At 41.8% G+C, this 21180-nt stretch overlaps 1 protein-coding gene across 6 annotated transcripts in view; it reads left to right on the forward strand.

The window, feature by feature from the left end:
• The window catches only part of AGAP1 (ArfGAP with GTPase domain, ankyrin repeat and PH domain 1), a 561813-nt gene that overhangs the window by 112407 nt on the left and 428226 nt on the right, over window positions 1-21180 (forward strand). For 2 of the 6 annotated variants that reach the window (XM_090044994.1, XM_090044996.1), the window contains exon 1: window positions 2987-4063. The exons of 2 other annotated variants lie outside the window; for them this stretch is intronic. In XM_090044994.1, coding sequence (XP_089901120.1) covers window positions 3196-4063 — 868 coding nt within the window. In that variant the 5' untranslated portion in view covers window positions 2987-3195. Of the gene's footprint in view, window positions 1-2986; window positions 4064-21180 lie in introns of those variants that run through there. 2 more of the 6 variants (XM_090044995.1, XM_090044997.1) reach the window with 1 other exon arrangement.

A 21180-nucleotide genomic window follows, 5' to 3' on the forward strand; every position in this document is an offset into this window, starting at 1 on the left:
GATGAAAAGGGTTTAGGGAAAGGAATAGTGCTTCTCAAGGGAGGGGGAAAGAATACCATTCCTCTGCACTTGGAAGTGGGTCCACTGAAGGTGCCGTCCTCTAAAAAACAGGAGAATGGATTGCTCTGGTAGGTAGTAAGCAGCCTACTTGCATTGGTATAATAGGCTGAAAAATGTGGCATGGACTCTCGGAAGGAAGTGGTTGGGAGAGAATTACAATAGCCAGTGTTGTTTAAAACATGGTATCGCAAAGGTGTGATGGTATATTCACTACAGTATTTGCATGCTTTCAAACATTGATCAGGAGTGTTCTAGGGAAAAATATTCATGAAAGATTATTGAATATTTTACAATAACTAGAGAGATGGGTGGAGTGATATTTTACTACAATAGAGATGGGGGACTGAAGTGAACAGAAATGCTTTACCTTTAACAGCAAATAAGCACTTTGGGAGAAGAAAATGCTGTATTCAGTAAATTGGAAGTACTTCATGTAGCACTTGAGTGGATTTCAGAACTTGCTTTTTCTCTGGGAGCATTCCTGCTAAATTCATTCATTTTAAAAAGTGCTGTTTGCATTATATTATTTAAATAACTTATGTCCTGGCAGCAAAGTGAGTTTGATGGTAGTGATTTAATAAATAACCTTATTTTTATAACATAGTTCCTCACATCTTCTGAATGAATATATATCTGGCAGCTGTGTCAAGTGCAATGCAACCAGTAAATAGTATGCTATGCATGTTAACATGCTGGTACAATAAGTAGGCTGCTATTATCCAGACAGAACCTCTTTTTTTTTTCATTGGGGGTTGAGCAGATGGGGGTAATCTGGTATTAAAACTCAAAACCGGTGTCACCTTTTAGAAGTTTCACCTCAGACCCACTCGATGTTTTGAGGTGAAACTTTGATGATGGTGTTTCATGCATAGTAAAAGATGCATTGCTGACTTTGTCCTTATTCTAAATGTATTGATTGTAACGGGTGCTATATTTAACAACCTTGAGCAGAGAGTTAGCCATGGTTGGCAGAAGGCAGAATGTGGAGTTGCACCTTATGGCCTAATCAGAGATTCATAAGCTTCTCTAAGCAGCAGCTTCCTTTATCTGATGCTAAAGAAGCTGTCCCCAAGTAGCAATGTACTTTGCCCTCTGCTTAAGTTTTGGCAAGAGCTGCCTCCTTGGACCCTGCAGACCGGTGAAGAGCAGTTGAGGCTCTCTCACCTTGCTGTTAAACTGCCAATGAGTTTCAGCTCTGACCTTGAGGCAACATCTGCAGAGATGTGAAGATACCTTGTATGCATAGTGTTTTTGGCTTCTCTGAAGTTGTTACCAAGGCCCATTATTTGTCGCTTTCACTGTGAGCACCTAAAAACCAATTCTGCTTACCCAGTCAGCTGATGATTGACATACCTGACCTGAACTGGTGTAGACTTGGTGGTGTGTTTTATGTTCATGCCAGAGGCTATTCGTATCAGCTCCTGGGGAAGGGATTCTCCTTACTGAAGTCAGATTTTTTGTTGTATGTGTGTGTTTGCTGCTGAGACAAGGGCCTGGTGAGGCAGAGTCCAAAAGCACCTGCTCTTCTTTTTCCTCATTTAATTAGTAAGGTTGCTAAAAAATCAGCTAGACCTGTTTTTTTGGTGGAGGGACTAGTATGGAGCTGAGCCTGAAGACCAATGGTGCCTTTCTTTTTGCAATGCTTTTCTTTCTACTCTCGTCAGGGTCCCTGCTGGACCAATGAAACTTGGGATCTCTAAAACGGGAAAGTTTGGCTTTAGGTGGCTGTACTGCTGTGACCTCATGGTGCAACCATTTGGAAATACCACCTTAAAAATGACGGTCAGGCTAAAATGACAAACCTGGAGTGTTTAGGTTATGTAGAAAATAACTTTCCTCTTTCGGTTCTTCCTACACCTTAACTCTTAATATGAACGGCTGCTTAACTCAGAGGTTGGATTAGACATTCTAGACTTTGGCCAAGAATAGGATCATATCGCATATTCTTCTCTCATCCTCTCTTGAAGTCCCGCAAGGGCCTGCAGCAGCCCTTGGGTTGGCGAGTGATCTAGATGAGAAGAGTGCTCCTAGTTAAATTCCATCGTTTGCATTTTTTGGGAGGTAGACGGCACCTTAACCTTGGAAGGACCATTCAGCTGATTATGCTGTAGAGCACCGTTTCTGACCCAAAAGTGGGTGGCAAGAACATATGAAAGGGTGGTGAACAAACTTTAAAAATGGATGGACAAACTCTAAAAGTGGATTCTCCTTTCAAGGGGGAAAAAAAGTGGGAAACCAGGGCTTTTCCTTTGCAGGCTGGCAGTGGTCTAGCTGGTGTAGGCACTAGCAGAAGCCAGGGGCGGCAGTGGAGCTGGTGAGCACCCGCAGAAACTGGCATCAGCGGCAGGGAAGGGGTGCTGAGCACACACACAAGCTGCTGCCAGTGTCGGTGGTGGGGTGGCCTTGTCAGGGGGCATGCACCCTCTTTCCAGCTGCATGCTCCATGCCTCGGGGTGAGCTGGAGGCAGCAGGGTGGGAGTGAGGGACATGGGGTTGAGACTGGTCAGTGCCGCTTATAAATGGGTGCTGGAACAAAAAAGGTTGAGCCACTTCAGTAGCCTGCCTTTAGCCAGCCCTAGTCTTGTTCCATCAAAGTCCAAGGCCTTGCATGTAGGTTACCTGGGGCGTAAGTACTCAAGCCTCAGAAGGCCGGGCTGGGGGAGGAAGGAGAGTTGCCTGGTGCTAGAGCTGTTCCTCTCGATTTGGATCTGGACGATTGGGTTTTGCCTGCATGAATCTGCCTTGCACGAGATGAAAAATAAAAAAGGTGCAGCACGAGCCCTCTGTGTGCTGGCAGGTGGCTGCCAGACGCGTCGGGGGCCGGGCCCCGCTCCGCTCCGCAGGCGGCGGCGGCTCCAGCCCGGCTCTTGGGCGGCGCCGGCGGCTGAGCTCCCGCACGCTCCCGGCAGACGCGCGGCGGCGGAGGGGCCGGGCTGCGCCGGGCCGCGGTGACAGCGGCGGGGGCAGCCCCGGCTCCAGCCTGCAGGGGAGGAGGGGGCGGAAAAAAAAGAAGAAAAAAGGCGGCGCTGCGAACAATGCGGGCTGGGCCCCGCGCCGCCCGGCGGGCTCGGGCTCGGACTCAGGCTCAGCCCGCGCCGCCCAGGGCCATGTAGCGGCGGCGGCGGGCGCGGAGCCATGCACCTCCGGGACAGCATGCAGCGCGGCGCGGCGCAGCGCAGGACCGTGTACCGCATCTCCGTGACGCTGGTGAAGAAGGAGCTGCTGGGCGCGGGCGGCGGCAGCCCGGGCCGGGAGCGGGAAAGGCGGCGGCGCGGGGGCAGCCAGCCTCCCGCCTGCGGCAGCCTGCCCCGCGCCGCGCTGCTGCTGGAGGAGGACGAGGAGGAGGAGGAGGACGAGCAGGAGCGGGACGCGCCTGGCCTCGGCCGCCCCTTCCGCGCGCTCAGCGCCGGGCAGCTGGAGCTCGGCCGCCTGCAGCCACCCGCCCGCGCCCCGGGCCCCGGCCCCGGCCCCGGCCCCGGCAGGTGGGCGCGGGCGGAGGGCGCGGCCGGCTCGAGCCCGGCCCGGCAGCCGGGCCTGCTGCGCCGCAGCTTCAGCTTCAGGCACCGGAGCGGCGCGGAGCTGCGGGTCCGCGCCCGGCGCCACAGCAGCTCGGGCTGCCTGGCCGCCCCGCCCGGCCCCAGCGCCGGCCCCGGCCCCGGCCCCGACAAGCGCAACACGCTGGACGTGGGCGAGGTGCTGAGCCAGGCGGAGCCGCTGGAGCGCTGGGAGCGCAGCAAGGGCAAGAACCGCACCCTAGACAACAGTGACCTGCAGCGCTTCTCGCAGCGCCGGGACCGGGACGGGGACGGGGACGGCGCCCCCCGCGACCGCCGCCTGCTCCGCTTCTTCAGCGGCATCTTCGCCTCCGCGCCCTTCTGCAGCCCCCACGGCCGCTCGCCCCGCAGCAGCTTCTCCAGGCCCCGGGGCTACTTCAGCAGCCTGAGGAGAGCCGCGGCCGAGGCGCAGTCCAGCTCTGAGAGCATCAACGGGTCCCCTCACAAAGGTGCCCTTCCTTGGCGGGGCGGGGGCTGGGGGAGAGCCTGGCACAGGTGCCTCCAGGTCCTTTGGGGGGAGCAGCTTGAGTCCTGCAGGCAGGATTGACCCTGGAGGTTCCCGGGAGGGGTGGGCAGAGCCACCAACCTGCTGCCCTGCTGTTGCCCAGAGCTCTTTTGCAGGAGCCCTGGTGGTTTTCACTGGGTTTCCGACTGCAGGAAAACAAGAGCTGACATTTTCCCCTTTGAGCCCATCGAGGGGGACCTCCCGAGGAGATGGGGCCGAGAACCACTGGCCTAGACACCTGCCTGCAGTTGGGCTGGGATATTGAGGCACCTCTGCATGATCCTCTACCCCAGGGGTTCCCAACCTTTTCAGATCCTGGATCGGAATTGGCTGCCGACCGGCAGACTGCAGTCTGGAAGTGACAGGCACACACATACCGGCATACTTGGTATAAAAAAGTGTTGGCTGCCGGTCTGTGGTATGCCGGTCACTTCTGGACTTCCAGTCCGGCAGCCAACCTTCCTGTGAACCAGCAGCCAACCCTTCATGGCCCAGTACCATTAGATGGTCATTAATGCACCATGCTTACGGTGCATTAAGTTTAGTACCTGTAATAACAGGTACTAACAGTGCTCCATAATTGGCACTACTGCACATTCATGCAGATGAACTCTTTTTTGTGTGATGCTTAATGGGCATTGGACTAAAGGTAGTGCACGTTAGCACGGTTTTTGTCAGCTGGACTAATGCGCCCTGGAATTAGTCCAGTGCCTATATTAAGCGTCTTGTGTAGATGTGCCCACTGTGTAGACAAAGCATATCAGAGATGTGTTGCATTTCCCAGCATAGTAGGCGTTGCTTGTCACCTTCCATTTCAGGTGCGGGAGCCAGGAAGTGATGTGAAGGCAGAATAAATTATTCCCACAACAAATGAGACTTCACCTCCTTGTAGGTCTCTTCGCTGCTGTTCCCTTAGCTGGAACGAAATGCCACGGAACTGCAGCTTAATCATTTAACCAGGAAAGAGGGCTGGGTTGCTTTTTTGGAATATGGGTCACTAGGCCACTGAGTGTGGTTTCATGAAGCACCTTTCCAAAATAGGATGCATCATGCTCAGTGACTTAAAATATCTGCCCATAAAAATACCCTGCACAGGAGGTGTTTAAATACAGTTCAAGTGGATTTAATCAGCTTGATAGTGAAAGTGTGCAAGTATCTGAATGTAATAGTTATTTGGATTGCTGCTAGTCCTCCAGCTTACTTGAAGCTGACTTCACTAGAATAGAGGAGTAAAGGAACGTGGTTTTAACATTAATGGGAAAAGAAAAGCAGATTGAACTTAGTTGATGGTTTTATGCTACGCTTTTCAAAACCTCTGTGGGCATGTATGCTGAATTTAGGTTTTACCACTTACCTTTTTGTGAGGTATTGATTATAGACTTTTTTCTTTCTTTTTTTAAAAAAAATTTAGGGTTTTTTCCCCCCCCTCTTCTGGCAAATAGAGCTATTACACACTTTTTTTATACACAATTCTAGGTTTATTGTAAAAGTGGCAATTACACTAGTTTCCAGAGCAAAGCCTATTTGAAAAAGCAAAAGAGGCGATAGACCTTTAACAACAATTCACATTGCCAAAGGTAATGATTTTTCTTTTCCATGCACGTATTTAAAATCTTCCCAGAGTGTGAAACAAAGTGGTTGCATGGAAGTAACAACAGCTGGGCAAAAACAACGTGTAGATCCAGTGGTCCACCAGTTGAGATCAAGTGCCTTCATCTCTTAAGCTGTAATGCACTGTTGCCAATTTCATACTGTAGGTTAATAAAACATTAAAGGCATTTATGTGGGTTTACAAGCAGTCTGTTCCAGAACTTGTGGCTTGCCTTCAGTGTTAAGGTTGAGATAACCACAAAAATTGTGTTTCACACAGCTGTTTGTGTTTGCCACTTAAGAAGTATGCCCAGAATGCTATTTTGTTTGAAGAGTGTGTGCGTATACATTCCATTTCCATATATGTTTCCTTTTTACTCTGAGTGCATGGAAAGGTGAAGTACAGTATTTTTTTAGGGTGGGGGTAATCTCAATGATTGTGTTGAGACGCGTCACTGAAATTTTTCTCAAATGCTGACTGATTAAAACTCATCAGTGAGAAACAAGCTTTAATTGCAACTCTAAATAGAATGGTAAACCTTCATGTAATTGTTTTACTGTATCACATGCATGAAGCTAGGCTTATATGAGATTTGGTTACTGTATAAACTTAACTGGTTTAACTGGGCATGCCTGTTATCACCCTGCAGGCCACACTTTAAATTCCACCCTCAGACTAAATCTGTCTTTTTTTGGTAGAAAAGTAAGTTTTGGCCTTATCTTCACTACCAGAAAAAGGTTTGTGCTTTTAGGGAAAATTGCCTTTTAAGTGCACGCCTCTGTTTGGGTTGGTGTTTCTCAGCATAATACTCATAAATTCAGAGTTAGCTCAGTTCGTCTTGAATTCACCTTGTTAGCTTTTAGGTGCTGCTTGGGCTCTGGAACTGATGAATCAAATATGTTCCGGCATGTAAACATGATGAGGGGAGACAGGAATAGGGTTGCAGCCACTAACCCTTTACGCTGACTCCTGAGAATTGAACACCAACTCTAAAGGTTTTGCTAGAAACTAAAAACCAGCAGACATTTAAAAAAAAAAAATTCTTCTAGATTTTGTGGGGATTGGAGGTCAGCATAATGACCAGCAACACAAACCGGATATTTCTTGATTTAACTAATGATTCCTTGTGTTCAGAATGGACTGGCTTGTGGAAGCAAACTCACTGGGCTGTTATTACACCTTTCTCTGATAAAACATCTTGCAAATCTCCCTTTATTCATATTATTGGTATTTGGATCTCTGACAGGCAGAAGGGTGGCATATAAATCTAATGAAAACATAAATAAATAGACAGACTTACATTTGTTGACTTCTTATACCTATCTCCCAAGGATGAACCAAGAAGAGAAGTGATTTAAGGCCCATGTAACCTAAAAGAAAATAGACAACTGCTAATTTGTTTCCTTAATGTTATAACATGTCTCAGTGTGTACTGAATGTTTAGCTTGTGTAGGTCTTGTTCTGAAATTTGCTGTTAGCTTTTTCTCCTCATTGCACACATTTAGCATTTTGAAAACTTAGAGGCAACGAAGGGGTGAAATGAGTCCAGAAATTTAATTATGCTCAGCATCAGCGTTGTCCAGACTCTCCAAAAAGTGAACCCTCCTTCAGGAAGTGCAAGACGCTTGGGACTCCTTGAAAGAAAACCTTTTTAGTAGTAAAGATGAGACCACTTCTAGGGTTTCTTTTGCATCCTCCACCAAACTTTTTGAGAAATGATTTTAGCTTTTAATAACACTTTGTTTTATTTATATGCTTTGAACACAGAAATAGTAAGATAGATGTTAAACTTTAACTTGTGTAATATCTTTCACCCATTACAAAGTGACTGGAGCAGTTCATACCTCAGTGCTGTTGCCTGGGCTCTCTTGGGGCTTCTATACATGTTCAGGGAGCCCAGAATTCCAGCATATTGGAGACACCTGGGAATTACCATGCTCCAGCATCACATGTATGTGTCCCCGTGCTGAAAAATGGCAGCAGGGCACTTTAGTTTGAGCTTTAGTTCAAAGTGGCCCACTGCCATTTTTCAGTGTAGGGGTGCTGATGCACATGATGCTCTGGGTGCTAATTAAAGTGTGTCTAACCCCCCTGCCCTCCCACACCTCCATGCTTCTGGTGCACATGTATAAACGCCCTTGATGACTTGGGCATATGTTTCCTGTTCAGATGTGTAGGCCTTAACCACAGCAGAGAGGAAACTTCAAAAGCACCTACATCTTATCTACTCTGATTTGGACTTATTTGCATTACTCTGAAAGTTTTCTAAGTGATTTGGAGCATGTCTTTATTGCTTCCCTGCTGACCATAGGAAATAAGTCCAGTCCACGCTCTTGCTAGAGCAGTTCAACAGCTTAGTGCCCAACACCAGAGTACTGTGAGATCTTTGAAGGGTCTCCCAGTGTGCTCTGCAATATTCACATTGTTAGATATGCAAAACTCTGCATAATTTGCCAAATAAATCCAGAGATTTTAAATAGGAACCCTTCATGTCAAAAACTTTAATGTTGTCTCCTGAGTTCTTTGCAATTGAAGAATTGCTCTTTTATTTTTCTACGCTCCAAAAATAAGTGAAAGCTAAGATCTGGCATTTTTTAGGGCAGTCTTTAACTCAAAAAGGTTGAGAGCTGCTAGTTTAAGATTTTTGGGGTTGCTTCTGAGACATTTACCTTGTCTGCTTGTCTTTGGTTCACCATACCAGGAGTAGGTGGGTAGATTTAGTGTGGACCAGGGGTCAGGATGGCCTTCAGCCTCTTTCCTATGCGGGCTTCAACATGGGTTAAATAAACTTTTGACTGCCCTCCATGCACTTCTTTACATCCGCTTCACTGTTTTTGGGTGACCAACTATTACCTTGCTCTGGAATATAGAATGTGTTGAAGTTGCCAGATTGTTCCGTGACTTGTTTTTTAATAGTTGCACCGTAAAGGTTACTTTAAAATATAGTGGATGGAATCCAGATCATGCTTTTTCTCTGACAATGAAAATGTCAGATTACACTCAATATGTGTGTTCTTCCCAGTATGGACAAAATAAAATTCTTTTTTAATGGATAGTCTTTTCTAATTATTTGAAGGGCAGTTAATTACAAAGAGAATTTCTGATAGGTTTTGTTTTTTTTTGAGTCACCCTGTTTATTCTGAATTCTGTCCAGAGCACTAAATAACAACGAGAGAAAGCTGGAAAAAACCTTCAAAACCTTTACTTTATGTTATTTGCCAAATTTGAAGTGAAAGAATGCTTTTTTTGCTTTAAAGTGATCTCAGGAAATGTAAAACTCAAGAAGTCATTAGAGATTTATATTCCTCTCCCCTGAAGTCTTTGTGATCACTAACTAGTCCAAGAAGCTTTGACAGAAGATGGTGAGTACAATGGAGAAGGATGGGAATGAGGACACATACAGAAAATTACAAAAGATGGTGTTTTGTAATCTCACCTACTTTATTCCTTTTCATTTTTAAAACAGAACTAAATTTCAAGGGTTGAAGAAGTCTTTTAGGCAGGCAGTACTTTAGATCAGTATCAGAAAACCAATAAAAGAACTTCAGGATTTTGTGCAGTGATATCTCTTGGAATGAATGATAAAGTATTTCATATCAAGGTATTGAACACTGAGCTCTAACCAACTGTAAGCTGTTACCAGAACGGTGAGTGAGTGAGTGTGCATGTGCTGCAGTTCAGAGATCTTGGAAATATCCCTTTACTGTGTACTCAATACCATTAAGCCTTTTCCTTTAATTTGGTGACAAAATCTCCCATTTCTAAGGACTGCATCTGGTGGAATCCTCATTTTAAAATAGGAACATTATATTTTCCAAGCTGTTTACATCTAAAATTTGAGTCCTAGAAAAGATTTCCATGCTATTTTTCTGATTATATAAGATTAGCTGGGTGTGTGGGTTATGTCCAGATGTAGTTATGAAAACAAAATCCAGTGGATGAAAGGATTGTAATCATCTTTAAGCATCATCATCAGTTGGATAAGAGGTTTAATTTTTATTTATTGGGGAGGTTCTTTGTCAGGCTGAGTGGATGCCACCTGCAGTGAATACAGCTAGATGATTAAGAACCAAACTAAGTATTAAGGCTACTGGCTGAATTAGAAGGAACTAGATTAATGTTTGAATGTTATCAAAATGCACACCAGATGCCAGCAATGATGGGCATGCCTTTTCTGCTTAGGCAAAAATCAAATTTTAATTTTTAATGCTGTTCTGTATTAATCCAATGGGTGTTTGTAGCTAAATTAATGACCTTGCAAGCAATATGATGTTCTTTGAAGGGCCCTGATCCTCACTGAGCATTGATGTCTTTGGTAATACAACTACTCAGTAATTGTTTTTGGTTGTTTAGTGGCTGCCTGCTTCTCTTAAATCAAGAGAGGTGGAGGATGCATACTAGTTGTTTAAAGTGACAGCAAAGTATGTTTAGATTGGATACCCGGAAAAGCTTCCTCATTGTTAGAATAATGAGGCAGTGGAATAGACTGCCTAGGGAAGCTGTGGGCTCTCCATCGCTGGAGGTGTTCAAAAAGAGGTTGGACACGGTCAAGGTGTAGCTATGCCTGTGTTCTTGTGTGGGTATTTCCCATGCTTCTGAGTTTTGCTGGTTGTCCTTGCCCCCTTGGCCTAGATGTCCTTTGGAGCTCCCTTTCAGCACTACTCTATGATTCTGTGATTCAAGCATAGTAGGCTAACATGTATACCATGTGCCTATGATGTGACCTCCAGTTCTTTTTAGTTTCTTTTTAGTTTTGTAGGTTAGACTGAAAATTAGGAAGCTTTCCTTTATGAGTAGGGCATTAGCCAATGAAGGAGAACACTCTTCACAGCCATCTTTCGCTGTATTTGAATAACTTTTATTTGAGGGGTTTGTATTTGAGGGCATTGTGTAAAGGGTAACAGGTAAAGAGCTTTTCTGGTGCTTGGTGTTCTAAGTATAGGGGGTCCACAGTGTGTAGCAGTGTATTTTTTTTTTTTCAGAGGAACAAGTGCTTGAGCACCCTTGCCTTTTCTGAGATAAGAGTGGGACTTGAGTAATGAAAGATCTTGTTCCTGGAGGAATTAACACCTTCCAGGGTCAGGCACAGCTGTTAATATAACCTGTTAAGCCTCTTTACAATGGAAAAATTACACATTACTGCCAACAGCTAGTTGATTCTCCTTCCATTTTGGCATGTAACTTGTAATTGCTGCAGGTAGCGAAGATAAGTTTTTAAAGCACTGTGTTGAAAAAATGAGGACCTTCCTTGGAAATGTATTTGCAGTTCTCCACTGGGATGTTATCTCTAAGTGAGCTTCTTGTTACTTATTTTCAGGTAAAACATTTTGTCCCAGGCTAGATAAAGATCTGATCCTGGATTTCATGTGATCAGTTGCAGTTTAATACTGCTGATTTTTCAAATACAACTATAATATTTCTCTCTTTTAAATTGAGAGTGTAGCCTTTACTCATCAACATGTTCAACCTATTGTTTAAAGTGGAATACATAGCGCTTCATTATATTCCTATTATAAATCTTATTTGGAAATCTGGTCAGAGTGCAAATTAAATTCAAGTGCTTGTTTCATTTCTGATTTTGAGCCAGATATAAAAATGAGCATTAACAAAGATTACTAATGTATCAATGTTGCCCTTGACAATAGTGTTAGGATTTTCTCTAGGCAACTGCAGTAAACATACAGTAGAAGTAGGTTTCTATGCCAAAAGAATCTAGAGTGGGCTTTTCATATGTAAGCAAATTGGAAATGAAAAGCAGTGTGTTATTCTGTAACACAAAGCTGTTACATGGATGAGTCTTAAAAATAGGTTATTAGCCAGACTGTTGATGTTTCAAACAAATGTACAGTGATGATATTTGTCAGATACTTTACTGTGTGTACAAAATAAGTCTGTGTTTCTTATAACAATATATAATCAGCCAAGTTGACTTCGGGATGATAACACGTGGTGAATTCTGTCTGGGTTTCTAGAATTTCCTTTTATTTATGTATTTATTTTTTGTAGAGATTTTTGGAGAAAAAGAATAGTGTTTGTTCTTACTTGGGAGGGAGGGGCTGGTGCGGCTTAAACTGTCTGATAATGGGAAAACACTGTAGGACCAGATTTTTTTTTCCCTTGCTCCCAGATGGCATTTAAATTTCATGGGAGCTGCAGTTGTTCTTTCTGTGAAATTGAGGGCCCTAAGCTTTGAAAGCTTACACAAGGTGGCTGTTTTTCTAAACCCAGTTCTGTAATGCTACATGTAAAAAGCAAAATCATGGTGGAAGAAGCTGGTAGGTTTATATAACACAAACTGAGGCTTATTGGTTGACAGGTTTAAAATGTGTAAGCGGGTGAGTACTTAAACTTTTCAAAACATAATCAACATTTACTACTGTAACTGTTGTGAACAGGTATTGCTGGCACTTCAAGGAGTACGTATCTTTTTCATACAAGGTACCCTTTCTGTGATGGCACTTATCTCCAAAATAGAATTTTATGATGTGGAAGTAGGTTCTGCAGAGCAGGTCTTAACTTATACATTTAATTCTTGGGAAAAGTCTAGCCTCAGCAACCATATTTTATACTGTGATTGGTCTCATTAGCTTTCAGAGACTAGGATGGAGGTCAGTCTATATTTAACTAACTGTAAGTATATCATCCTTGAAAATACTGGTTTGCTATTCATGACTTCATCTGAACAAAGTGCACCTTTAGTAATACATTTGAGATCCTGTTTTAATGTGCAGTCTAGCTAGTGATTGATGGCATCAACTTGTTTCTTTCCCAAAGGCAGAACATAACTTTTATACCACTTGGAAGTAAAAGTATTTAGGAAGATGTAGAGTTAAAATGGTAGGGAAAATTGTATGTTACTTGCTTGTGATGCACATCACATGTTCTGTGTCTGTAAGGACTGTTACCTGTGTTTATTTTACAAAATATCAGACATTGTTTAAAATTTGTAGTCAGTTTTGGAGCAAAAAAAAGACACTCCCAGTTACTTTAAGACTACTAGTTACCTCCATAGAATAACTTTAGAATGCTTCCATTTCAGTGATAGAAACAGTTCCTGCATGTGGTTTTCCTGGATGTGGGTCTTTTATTTCTAGAACAGCACAGCAGTGAACTACAAATGCAGTTCTTGGAAGCTGAATTAAAAGCTCTAACTGTCCAGTGACAGGTCACGTGCAAGGTTTTTAGTATTAGCAAACACAGCTCTATCCTTGTGTGTGATTATAAAGCTCCAAGTATTATATCCCAACATTTTTTGGAAGCGTGGCTGATTGTGATTCAATGTAAAATAAAGGACAGAAAGGCCTGTGTTTTGGCTATAGCCAACTTTAGGCTTTCCAAATTCCTATTTATATATTGTAGCTATGAATGGCCATGACTTTAATTTGGCCTGTCTACCTAATTTGAGAAATAACTGTGTAAAGCTTAGATTTCCCCTTCCATCTTGTTTGACCTATAATTCTATGAACTTGAAACATGTAGATGAAGAAGTTTCTCAATTTCTTGAGTGCTAGTTTTGCCCAGTTGGCTAATTTTTAGAGTAAGTACAAAATTGAAGGCAAGAGGAAGCAACATCAGAAACTTCCCTTAGGATCCTGATTTCAAATATTATAGTAGGCAAGCTTATTGGAGGAAAGGGACTGCTTCCCCTTTAGAGCTAGACCCATTGACATCTGTGTTTGTTCCTAGGTGTACCTTCATGCTCTTTGGTACCCCATCACTGAATAGGGCAGTTGTCAAAATTTGTCAAATCCTGGGAGCTTGGTGATTTAATTCTCAGTGTAGTATGTTGAGCTCTAAGACACAGCTTTTCTGTTAGTTCTTAATAACCATTATTAATTGTCCCTTGACCTAGAAAGAAATCTTTTAGTAAGGAGGAGATACTGTGAGGATTTTTAGTATTACTGTCAAAATAAGCAAACAGACACACAAAATAGTTTTGATGCCTCACAATTCCTGGAAAATAAAGCCAACGTTGGACTGAATTTGAAAATTTTTCTGTTACACTCTAAAAATTCTGTGCTTATGTGGGTGTTGCTATTATGAGTCTGTTGGAGATTGACAGCCTGAGAAACTGGGACACTGACCCTAATGTCCCTTCTGCAGCTGCCTGATTTGGGAATTCTTCTATTCTGATAGACGTTTTTATATACATTGGCAAAGCAATTGCTTTTTCCTCTCAATCCCTAAATCCTTTAGAGAACAGCTTTTATTGTATTACTAGAGAACCTAGATTTTAACTCTTTTATATCCATTCAGTTTTAATAAAGCAGTTAAATCTAGACTTGCAAATCTCTTCAGAATGTTTGTGCTATTAAATGCAAGATTTGGGAAACATGACTTGGCTTATTAGCCCGTTTGAAAAATACTTATGGTGCCACATTAGCAATTAAAACTAAAATCTTGCCTTGTTTTCATTAGATATTGCACAACAAATTTGACATTTTTCTAGTTAAAACCTAATCATAATTGTAATGCTTCCTGTTAAAATGTCTCCTTTTCTTGTTTGAAGCCACTCTTCTTAAGAACACAAATATATATGGTGCATATTTCTCTGCTTTGTGTTTGATTTTGCTCTTTATTTTTCCTCTGTCACAGTACTTTACCGTATTTCCTGCATCTAAAATTATTGTTATTGTTCAGATGATTTTTACCTCCCTTTCCACTCTTTCTCTAGCTGTAAAAATGAGCAAGTAGTTTTCCTAACTTTCTTCTTCTGTCTCTTGGCTGCTGTGATTAGGTAGAATCTCTAATTTTCACTCCTCTAACTTCTATTTTTACCTTAATTTCATATGGCATAGAAAGACAGTCATGCCTCCGTGTAATTTGCATCATTTTTATATGCTACTGCAGATTATAAGACCAGGAGTGAACAGTTTACTGTTTATACTAGTATAGCTGCATATTTTAGGAAACTGCTGTTTTCTGATTTATTTTATTTTATTTTTTTTGGTGGTAGGGGAGCAGGTAGTCCATATCCAGTTAGCAAACAGCTTCTCTGATATTGAAGTGGTAGAGAGTTCGTTTGTCCACATCTGTCTTGAAGTTGTAATGGTTTACCTTTTAACTTTTATTTTTCAGGGGTAACTTTCCAGCAGCTGAGGTCATTTTGTGGGGAATGTGTTATTGCTCAGCTGCTTTTTTACACAGTGTTTGTGTAGTCTGTCTGTGCCAGCAGGGAGTAACTCAGGTATCTTTCTTGGCTTTTAGTCAGGGGTAGAAGAGTGGATTTTGGGTTCCTGTTGATACTCACTGTACTGTCAATTGGGGAAGTGCCCAAGCAGCAACAGAATCAACTGAAACATACTGTAGCTTTTAGAAGTTTCATGCGTTAAATTGTTGGAAAAGTTAAGTCATCCTTACAATTTACCAATACAAGCAAGTTTGTAGAAATTCTCATTTGAGAGTAACTTCTTATTTTCCAAGAGAGTGTGGAGTTTCCAAACCACAAATTCCCAAGGCCTCTGTGTTCCTTGTTAATTACTTAATTTTAAAATAAATTAATGTATAGGTAATGGTATTTCAACTTGCCTTGAAATGCTCTTTCATTTTCATTTCAAAAACAGTTTGTCTATAACAAATTCATGATTGTTCTACTTCAGACTCACCACAACAGATCTTACTTGACTGGTAAGGTGCTGTTCTATATGCCCATTGGCTTATTACCACATCTCCTTGTATGATCTGATCTATAGCCAGTAGTTGATGGCAAAATTGTATCTTACCTGCTTTCTAGATAACTTTCTGTTTTGTGAAGATTATCCTTAGGTTTTTTTCAATTCTGTTATGATAGTAGAGAAAATAAATTGCTTAACTTGGAAGGTACTGAATTTGTAGATTTACCATATCTGTTAGTTTGTGAACTACTTACAGGTGATGGTAGATAGGGAGTCAAAGTTGACCATGGTTTGAAAGGCTTTTAATTAATTCTTGTCCATTGTGTAAATAGCACAATGTAATCTTTCTTTACATAAGTTATTCTGAGCTTTCTTTGTTGGGTGGCTTTCCACTAGGTACCTGGAAAAGATTTTAATTTTTAATAAGACATCTCAAACATAGTTCTGTTCCTGTACAAGTATAACAAAAATTAAATTTATCCTAACCAAATTAAGTTTTTACAACTGCCCCCCCACAAATAGCCAGTGACCCAACACCCACATCTGTAGCTCTGTAATGTTGAGTCATTCAAATATAATTAGTACATACTATAAAAAATCAAAATCCAGGATCTTACTGGCCTGTATATCTTGTTAAAGCCATGAAGCTACCCTTTATTAAGTTGTTTAAGCAGTAATTGATTCTTATCCTGGTATAAAAATGCACTATTACAAAATGGCAGCCTGGTTATTTATGACAATTTAAGCTATTAAATTTCAGTAATTCACATCTGCTGTGGTTAAACCTTTATATCTGTTCTCTGACAACCTTTTTTTTTACCTGTGGAGAATAGAGGCATGTTTGGCCCTGTTTAAAGTGATTTTGGTCATGAAAAGTAGTAGATCAGAATGCCTGAAGACTGTAATCTTTATACTTAGTTCTCATCAAGTATAGTACACCATGCAGTAGTGCAAGTTTCCCCACCTACTTAGCAGATATCATGGAGACATGCTACTCAACTGTTAACCAGGAGAGTAATTAACAAGGCTTTCAGATTTGTGCATGTCCACTTCACTGTCTGATGGCTCTTCAGTGAGTGTATTGAATGAGATTAGTTTTGGTTTTCTCTCAGCTGCACTACAGTTAAGCTTATTATGGTCTTGAGCCAAATAGCACAAAAGGATAGAAGGTGTTTGCTAATGAACTTAGATAGGCGTGTGAGGTAAGACATTTTTCACAGGTGTCAATGTCATTACTATTGTAAGGCAGTGTTAGAGTAATACTGTAGTAGTGATGGTCCAGGAATTATCAAGAGGCAAGGATTTTTTGGGGGGTAATATCTTTTATTGCAGCATTTCTCAACCCATGGGTAGTGAACCAAAAGTGGGTCATAAGAATATATGAAAGAGCCATACACCCACCCCAAACCCTACAAACTGCAGGGCTGTGGCCTGAGGACAGTGGGTTGGAAGTGAGGGGCACTGGGTCAGAACTGGCCATCAATGTTTACAAATGGGTCCTGGTACAAAAAAGGTTGAGAACCACCGTTTTATTGGACCACCTACACAGTTGGAATGAAGTTAAACAAGATTTAGATGCAAGAATGACATTCAACATAGAATAAAGTCAGATAAGCTTATGCAATGTCATGACATCAAAAAAGATACCCTGCCTTCCCCCTTCTATGGTGACCACCTTTTCCAAATCGAAAGGCAGGACATAGGTCCGTGTATGTGTGTCCCAGCAGCATGGTTGGACCAGGGCTGAGTAGGGTGGGGGTGATGCGGATGCTGGCTGCCTATTGCAGGCTCAAGGCTCCCTGCTTTGCTGCTCGTCCTCCGGGATCCCTGTGGCAGCTGTGTGCCCCCTGCCTGCCCAGCAACAGTGGGTATTACAGCTCCACAGGGCTGCTGCACCAGCTACTGTACAGCAGCATGAGGCTCCCAGGGGAAGGGAAGCAGGTCAGTGAGCCCCGAGCAGTCAGCTTGCATCTGCCCCCGCTCCATGCACAATTCTGGGAGGCCATGTGCCCCACCTGCCCCATGCCCCCTCCTGGGGGGTGTGCGCAGCAGCGGGGAGCCACCTACCTCCTCAAGTGCTTCCTGGCTCCTGGACAAGCCGCCTGTGGCTGTCCTGCTCCCTGCCCCAGTTCTGCGGCCCCATGCACTGCCCTGGCTGCGCAGTGCCCCAGCCCCTGCCCAACTCCCTCCCTCACCATGGCTTTGATCTGTGCCCCTCCCCCACATGCCTTCTCCACCCCAGAGATGCCTGGCTCTTTCCCAGCCACGTGCAAATAGAAAAATCCTTGTCTCCTGCATTACTTTTCTAAGACATCCTGGAAAGGTAGTATTTCAAGCTTTCAAATGAATTTTGGAATTTCCCCTTCTGAAGCAGTTCAGAGAATAAAAATCTGTTTTTTGTTTGTTTCAGATTTGCTAGTATACTTTGTATTTTATCTGCTGATTTTGTTTCTTTTAAAACGCTTTGCCTTTTTATCTTAAAGATTGAAATGATTTTAAAAATAGACCAATGTTTCTTAAGATAAATGCTATTTTGAAGAATTTACTACATAATTTGATTGAAGGAATTTCACTCCTCTGGCACAAGGTTTTTATATTTGGGTTTAGTACACTGGTTTTGTTGGGTTCTGATATGAAGGGGTTAATTCTAGGTGGTGATTTTTTTATAGTGCTCACATATAGCAGCTTATGTTAGGAATTTTGAATGGTGGAGGAGGATGGTAGACATGAATGACTTGTTTTTAATTTTGTAAATACGGTGTTCAAAGTTATCTCCTGATTAATGATCTTTTCAGGCTCATACTGATACCCTTGTAGCAAAGAATGCTGGTTTTGCTCATACTGGAGTGGCAGGTAGCTAGCTGTCAGAGTTGTGTATTTGCTACTTTAAATCCACATTCCAGAAGTGGTTAATAGTATACTTAACAGTTTCTTCAAAGCCACTCAGAGAAAGTGAATGCTTGGGGTGTCTGACACCAGAAATGTAATTCATCTCTGACCTAGATTAGGAGTAAATAAAATGTCTCAGCTAGTTTTTATTTTTCACAAAAAATAAGGCTGCCTCCTTTTCACTGTTTGACCTTTGAAACTGTTTGTTTACTTGAGGCATGACTTTAAGGTAGTAGTTAATCTAACTATTGCTGGTAAAGGGTACTGGCCTCTGGTGCTCTGCAAGGCATGGAATAAATTAGGTGACTGTTCAGTGCCACCGGATGTCAGACAGCAGTTTCACTTCAAAACACTTATACTAACTTTGGTTTGAATTTGTGTGGTTTTCATTCTGAATTTTTTTCATGTTTCCTTAAAGTATATGTCTTTTTTATAGGTACGGTTTGTCTGATCAGTTAAGAAGGACTTGCTTAATGTAATTCTTGAACCAGTAGCCTTTCCTTTGAAGACTGAAACCTCAAGAAGATATATCCAGTGGACAGCAATAAGTTTGCATGTAGTAGTTGTGATGCTGTGGACAGGGAAGAATTTGAAGATACTAAGTAGTAATTTTGTATTTTAATTAGGAACCTGGAGAGCTATTTGGGGTTCATGTTTAAGATGAAAATAAACATGATAGTGCTTTTGTTTCTCTAGGAGTGTGGTAGTTGATTTTTCCAAGCTAATTTCTTTCCTATGTGTTTTGCTTTTCAGTATTTAAGTCCATTTTTAATTGTAAAAAAAACCCAACAAAGTTTGAGCAGTGGGATTTTGTACTCAAGTCCAGATGTTCATTGAAACTTCGGTTTCTGTGGCAGGGAGGGAATGTCCATGTTAGATGAATGTAAAAGAACCCACGGGCAATTAAGAGTGGGAGCTGTGGTGCAAATATGCTGTTTGTTTGCCACCCTGTCCTCAGTCTCTGTTAGTAATATAGATGTAATTATGTTAGTTGGAGAGATCCCTAGTTAGGCTCATCTTTCCCTGATCTTTTTTTTCTCTTTTTTTAAACTTCTGCCAGTTCAGCTGCTTGCTTTCAACCCTATTTTGTGACTAAAATGAAGTGTGATAGGTTAAATTTTACTTAAACTAAGTTTTTTCTTCTTTTTATTGCCACAATCTATTATGTTATATTGCTGTAGTTTAATATGTTATATTGATACATCAACACAGAATAACAAGGAGCATCCTGGCAGGAGGGAGAGTTTGTGAAAAGGAAAGGATCAACAAACATTAAATTAAGAGAACTGATCAGAGGTCAGAAATGATATGGACCGAAACGTGTATTCTGAAAATGAGTTCAGGGCCAAATACTAAAAATGCTAGTTTAGTGTTTTGTTTTTGCAGTTTGTAGGTGTATAGGTGTAATGAAGATAATAAGTAATGAATGATCTTGGGTCTAGTCATGTTTATAGATGTCTAAAATAGTTTGTGTATAAATGCAGTAATGGTGCACAGAAATGATTTAAGTTTACTTATGGCCAGTTAGGTAGTAACTTTCCCCTAAATTATCCCACTCCTTTCCCCCTCTCTCCATCCGCCCCCCCCCTCAGAAAAAAATAAAATAAAATCTTCTATGTTGAAAGGTGCAAGGAGCGGGAATTATTCTTCAGTTAGCTTTTGCTTTGCTTTTGCAACTCTACATGCAAATTAAAATATTCTGCTGATACAGGTTACTCATAATTACCTTTTTCAGCTGGATTTCAGTGCTTATAATGCTCATAATACCTTTAAAAAAAAAATCATCAGAGAGCAGACTTCGACATATGGTCTTAACATTTTTGGCTGTCAGCTAACCTGTTAACAAATTTAGCTGCCAACACTTTGGCATTGGATCTACTTTTAACTTCAGGCAAGGATGTGGCTTTGTGGGGTGCTCAAGTCTCAGGTGTTGAGCTAATCATACTGCATTGCAGTCACTTATGGCCTGTAACTGAAGCTGTCATTTCTCCTCTGGGATAAATAAAACTGATGCATAGCATAAAGCACTTTTGGGTTTCAGTTCTAAGTCCTCAGTTTTTTAAGCACAGTGCTTCTGCTGTAGATACTGAACCTTTTCAGTTTCATTGTAACTAAATAAGGTAGTAAATATCTAAATAAGGTATCTAAAAAGAATAAGGTACTGGAACATTGGAAAAAGTATCTTACAAAGTTAGGTTTTACAGTTTGACAGAATAAATTGCAAAATGTTTAGGGTCTATGTTGGTTTTGTTGTTTCATTTGGAAATTGCAAGGAGTTATCTTAGGACTTTGCTCAGGGATGTAACTTTATGTCCAGTTGTTGTGCTGTGCTTGCCCTCTGCATGTATACCCATTCCTGTTTTGTCTATAGTTAGATTTTTATTGTATTTAGCAAGCAGCATTACGCTGTTGTGGGATGTGTACGATTGGTACATCTTTGTTATATATTTACACTTAAATGATCATGAACTGGACAACTTTTTAAGTAATACAATTTATTATTGAACTAAGTCTGAGTACTGTATGAAGCCAGTTCTATTAATTATAAAACCTCTGACATCTGGAACTGTAAAAGATGTACCCATACATTCAAACATGAAGTGTTCAGCCTGAGTTCCAGCTTTGGTTACAAGTGAGAGAAGCCACAGTAAGTAATAGACTTCTGCTGCAGTCTAGCAGTTAGAATAATTTGAACAGCAGTACAATCTACACTCAGCATGACTGATCAGAAAGAAATAAGGCAGCCAGTGGCAGATCATTTAGGTTCAATTCATTCTTTAAATGGTGTCTCCAAAGATCGTGACAACAGTGGATTGACTTGTGCAATGCTTCACCCCCATTCTGTGCTCATACTTCTATCTGCTTTAAGCCATCCTCTGAACCCCCTGAGGTACAAGCTGAATTTTGCTGCTACGTTCAGTGGTCTTTGAGTAAAGGTAGACCTTGATTGTTAATGCATTAGCACTT

The sequence above is a fragment of the Crocodylus siamensis genome, chromosome 4 (assembly GCF_052110815.1).
Source record: "Crocodylus siamensis isolate JL-2025a chromosome 4, ASM5211081v1, whole genome shotgun sequence".
NCBI lineage: Eukaryota > Metazoa > Chordata > Crocodylia > Crocodylidae > Crocodylus > Crocodylus siamensis.